At 37.4% G+C, this 5,453-nt stretch overlaps 1 protein-coding gene across 1 annotated transcript; it reads left to right on the top strand.

The window, feature by feature from the left end:
- Window positions 1-825: 825 nt before the first annotated feature.
- LOC145802203 (uncharacterized) lies at window positions 826-1,719 on the top strand. Its single transcript, XM_082894874.1, has 3 exons — window positions 826-1,006; window positions 1,118-1,294; window positions 1,442-1,719. The coding sequence occupies exons 1-3, from the start codon at window positions 826-828 to the stop codon at window positions 1,717-1,719; spliced, it is 636 nt and encodes a 211-aa protein (XP_082751000.1).
- Window positions 1,720-5,453: the final 3,734 nt, after the last annotated feature.

The following is a 5,453-nucleotide window of genomic DNA, read 5'->3' as shown; positions in this document are numbered from 1 at the left end:
TGGAGGGCATGATATGCATCTTTATCTCTAATACCTAAATGACGAGACAGAAATGAGCATCTCCAACGGTTCATTATAATTTTCACCAAATCTGAGTAAAAAAAAAAAATTGATTTTCTCAATCTAATATGAGTAACTCCAATGTTGTGCATCAAAAGTGAAGGGGACGTCCAGTGGGTCGACCAATTAGGCTTCTTAAAAAGTTTTCCCCCTCCCTTTTTGTTCCCAATTCGTTTATTATTTCTTTTTCCCTCCATTACATATTTTTCATTTTTTGTTGCCTCCAACAATGATTTCCTTCCAAAACCTGATATAAACACATTATCCATATGCCATATACCAAAAAAGTGATACGATTATATCTGAAAGGCACATAAGTGAAAGAAAACAGAGCATAATGACTATCTTAAATTCCATGATGTTCACTTCATTTTCATCATCTTCTTCTACCTCATCCTCTGATGATGAGTCTGATGATGAATATATGGTCACACTTTTAGGGGCTTATGAGATGAATAATGCTAGTATGATTCAGATTCTGCAATCAATTGATAGCTCAAAGAAAAGAGGTGGTTCTGTTGTAGGTCATAAGTACATATGCTGCGATAGAAGGAAGGGTCATGAGAGATTGTTTGCAGATTATTTTGCGGCAAATCCAGTTTATTCACCTACAATATTTCGGAGACGTTTTCGAATACGTCATCCTTTGTATCTGCGAATTTTGAATGCCATTGAAGCACACAATCCATATTTTGTTCAAAAACAAGAAGCAGCTCATATTGTGGGATTGTCTCCCCTACAAAAGATGACTTCAACTATGAGAATATGACAGTGGCAGCAGATGCAGTTGATGATTACATACGTATTAGGGAAAGCACTGCAATTCAAAGTTTGCAACAATTTTGTAATTCAGTGATTGAAATCTTCGGACCAGAATATCTGAGATCTCCAACACCAACTGATATTGCTAGATTACTTGCTATTGGGGAGGTTCGGGGGTTTCCGGGTTTGCGGGGAAGTTTAGATTGCATGCATTGGGAGTGAAAAAATTGTCCAAAGGCATGGCAAGGTCAATACGTAGGCTATCAAAAAAAGCAAACCATTATTCTTGAAACAGTAGCTTCTTATGACTTGTGGATTTGGCATGCATTTTTTGGAATGCCTGGATCACACAATGACTTGAATGTGTTGGATCGATCACCCTTGTTTTCTGAGCTTGCTCAAGGTAAAGCTCCCCATGTCCATTACACTATTAATGGACGTAGTTATACTATGAGTTATTACCTTGCTGATGGTATATACCCTCAATGGGCAACACTGGTTTAAACAATCTCTTCTCCCTAAGGAGTAAAGAAACAACATTTTGCAATGATGCAAGAGTCCACAAGGAAAGATGTAAAGTGGGCATTCGGAGTGCTTCAATCTCAATTTGCAATTCTAGGTGGTGCTATAGGTTTTTGGGATCCGAAAATGCTTGGGAACATAATGAAGAGTTGCGTTATATTACATAATATGATTGTCGAAGATGAGAGGGAGGAGCACTTTGATTTCGATTATAAACTTTCATCAACCAACACACCAATACAACTTTCCTGTACTCCTAACAATGACTTCCAATTATTTCTGCCTCATCATTTAGGTATTAGAGATAAAGATGCATATCATGCCCTCCGTAATGATTTAATAGAACATATGTGGCATCTTCATGGTGAAAACTAAATTCCCCACGTCGACGCAAACATGTAATTTTGCTTATATTTTTGGAATGGGAGGTTGTCTTGTTTGTACTCTTCATAATTTTATCAATATTAACCAAGTACTTGAGAAGTTCTGTTACGATGTTCTGTTGTGATAATCCAATTTGTAAAGTTGACAATTGATAAATGTTCAATTCATAATTTATGAATGTTGTCTGCTTAGATATATCCACATATATTAAACAGTTTTAATGGGAAAAGGCTTACTGATATTTTAATAACCATGTCTTAATCAGTTACAAAATAATGGGAAAAGGCTTACTGATGTTATTGGAAGTCTTATATTTAAATATTCATTCATGAATTTGGTAATTCATTTATTCAGAAAACTAAATTTATCGATGTTGGAATTCATTTATCCATATATTTATTGATGTTGGTTGGCTTACTGATGTTGGCATTCATTTATTCAGTACATATATTCATTTATCCACAGATGTGGCATACAAATTCATTACACACACCACCATCCAATGAGTCAATGCCCCATCAAATTAGTCAATGCCTCATTTTACACACACCTGTGGACTCACCTTTTTCCGCACCCCCTTTTGGAAGGTTTGAAAAGAAAGGCCTCACAGTTTGGACTCCCACGATTCTAAATCTAGTCTCACAAGTGCAATGTGAAACTGATAAACACCAAAGAGACCAAATCTGGCAAATCTTTTTGAAAAGTCGATTTCAAATCAAACAATGCCAAACTTGGACTGCTTTACCAGATATAGAGTCGCCACCTAAATATTTTTGTTTTGGGGAAAATTTAGGAAACCCATGACTCGTGCCAAAGGCCATATGTCCGTCATCCCCAAAGTTATCTCGGCTCGAGAACTTAGGTACGAGAGGGGAAGGTCATGAATTGAGCACCCCCACTAGCCCAATCAAAAATCGGCCTCTACTAATCATGATATGATCTTTTATAAACATTATGTACTCTTGTTCTGGTTATATAGACTAAAATTGTAAGAATTGGAACAATTCACTTTCATGTTTGTTTGCGAAAAGGGTTTAAATTTGCCACCTCAAGTGAGCTTAAAGTTTGCGAATTTGCCACCAAACATAGTGGGCTTAAAACGGGTTTGCCACTCAACAAAATGGGCTTAAAACTCACATTTGTTGAATTGTTCCAATTCAAACAACAAGTCTTCATCTACAGGCAATCATGCAGTTTAGCATTTAAAGCACATAGCCTCATGGCAAGCATGCGAAACATGGCAACATGGCAATCACACCCATGCAAGTATGCTAAAGTATAAAAACTCACCAAGTACTCCAAGCCAAAACAGAAACTAGTTACAAAGATGTATGATCCTAACTATACAAGATGCCTAATGTAGCACATACAATATGCAATTAATATGCTCGGCTACTAATATGGTATGTGAATCGATTTGAGCAACATGCGATTAAACACGTATTCAAAGAATTATTTGAAATTGCAATGCAGTTTGAATGATGCGCCGAGCCTCGGTGCATGCAAGACAAGATGAATGTATGCAAGCATGTGATATGCTAATTAAAACATGTCCCTAATCTAACCATCAAAAGCAATTAAATAAAAGGGAGAAAGACGTAGGGTTGGAGGACATGCACACACGCACGCACACTTATTACAACATTACGCCCTCGTGAAGAAGGATCCGAATGAAAAAGAGCTAAGCTAAGCTAAGCTAAGATAATTATTACAAAATTTTAATTACTTAACTATTCTAGTTAATTAATTAAATAATTACACTACATCTAATTAACTTCTTAGCTAATTAAAGGATTGCAACTCAATTGCAATTAAACTAAGTAATCGACTATTCAGCCCCAGGAAGTGATGGATATGCATGCGCATGCTCGATTTTTGCCCCGAAAAGACCTCCGTTTTGCTCTCGAAAGTCTCTGTTTGCAGGGTTGAGCATACTTCAAAAACCTTTCTGCTCCACCTTACCAAATCTTTGCTGAGGGTTATACCAATGGCCTACCGGCCATGGAGGAATGCTGTTGATCCTCTGCCGGCCAAAAGGGTGCATTGCCGGCCAGAAATGAGACACCGCTAATCATGGATAGGGCACTACCGGCCACTGATGCATTAGATCACCTTCCTATAACAGAACACAAACAGAGCAAAAATGGGGTTTTTCCAAGGGTTGTCTGCATACATTGTCTCTCATTTTCATGAGGAAATCAAAGAAGGGCGAAGATTTGTCTCACAAAACCACCAATCAAGCAATCTCATTGCATGATGGCTTGTGAAACCAATTATGCAAGTTCAATAAATGCAAAAACAAGACTTAATGACCATCACCCTATCATCCATGAACAAGGGCAATGGAGACCTAGGAAAATGACACCTTTAATCACTATTGAGTATGAAATGTCCCATTTGCCTTGTGTTCAAATTAATGTTCGATTTCAACACATGCAATGCAACACAAAGAATGCTTATCTTGCCTCTTTTATTTGCCAATTTTTGTTTACACATTTTAATTACCAAATCATCATTTAATCCATTAAGTCCATTGGTGAGTGTCCTATAATGGAAAGAGAGCTCAAACCCCAAGTTGCTTTGGGCATGAAAGAGGCATTACACTGTTGGTAATGAACCCCCCAAGGGATTAAACCATTAAGTGTAACACCTCCATTTCACACTTAGGCAAACAAGTGGTTTGAAACCACTTTCAAAGCAAAACCAAAAAGTGAAGAAACGAGGGAGATTGCAGAGATTATAAGTGCTGGAAATGAGTGATAAAAGCACTAAAACATGCAACCAACTCAAACCAATAATGTTTAAAGCCTTAAAATAACAAGCTAGTGCAAGGAACTTACACTACAACTATGCAAAACAAGACTCAAAATACCTAACCAGCCCAAAATAGAGCTAAAACAGGTCAAAACAGAGCCAAAAACATGTTGGACTTGAGCCACAAAAAGCTAAAACATTAAGCTAATACATGAAGCTAACTAAGCATGCAAACAAGACACAAAGAGGGGAGGCTAACCCCTCCAATTTTGGAATTCAAAATGAGTTTTTTACCACTAAAAAAACCTTTGAAATTCAGTGGTTAAAAGGCCCAAAAAAAGTTGGTTTTAAAGTGATGAATAAAGGCACAAAAGCTTTACAAACTAAGAAACAAAAAGGGTGAACCACTCCCTAACTAAAAAAGGGCTTAAACCACCATTTTTAAACCACAAAACAGAGCTTTTTACAGTTCAAAATCAGCCCCAAAACAGTTGAAAAGGATAGCAAAACAAGTATACAAAACAAGTATAAACAAGGCAAGTATTATACCTTTAAAGCAAAGCACAAGTTGGCCAACAATCCAAGCCAAAAACCACCTTTTAGAGCTCAAAGAAGGTCCCAAGTTACCTTTAAAGCAAAGCACAAGTTGTCTAAATAGTTTTGATAATGTAAGAACCAGTCCAATTGGGTCTGAACTTGTCCCTAGGGTCATGGATGGGAGCTCGGTTGTCTTTCAGTACCAAATCCCCTTCCTTAAGATTTAACTTTCTTGTTAAAAGCCCTAGCAATCCTGCGTTGATACCCTTGAACATGGTATAGTGCTTTCAGCTTTCTCTCATCGAACATCATTAGTTCTTCGAACCTGCTCTGCTGCCAATCCATTTCTGCTATCTGGCACTCAACCATGACCCGCAGCAACAGAACCTCTATTTCGATAGGCAGAACATATTCTATCCCATAAACTAGAGTAT

This window comes from Camellia sinensis, chromosome 11 (genome assembly GCF_055761805.1).
Source record: "Camellia sinensis isolate YWXY chromosome 11, ASM5576180v1, whole genome shotgun sequence".
NCBI classification, from domain to species: domain Eukaryota; kingdom Viridiplantae; phylum Streptophyta; class Magnoliopsida; order Ericales; family Theaceae; genus Camellia; species Camellia sinensis.
Note: the sequence above shows the minus strand (reverse complement) of the source record. Positions and strands in the feature narration are given on the sequence as shown.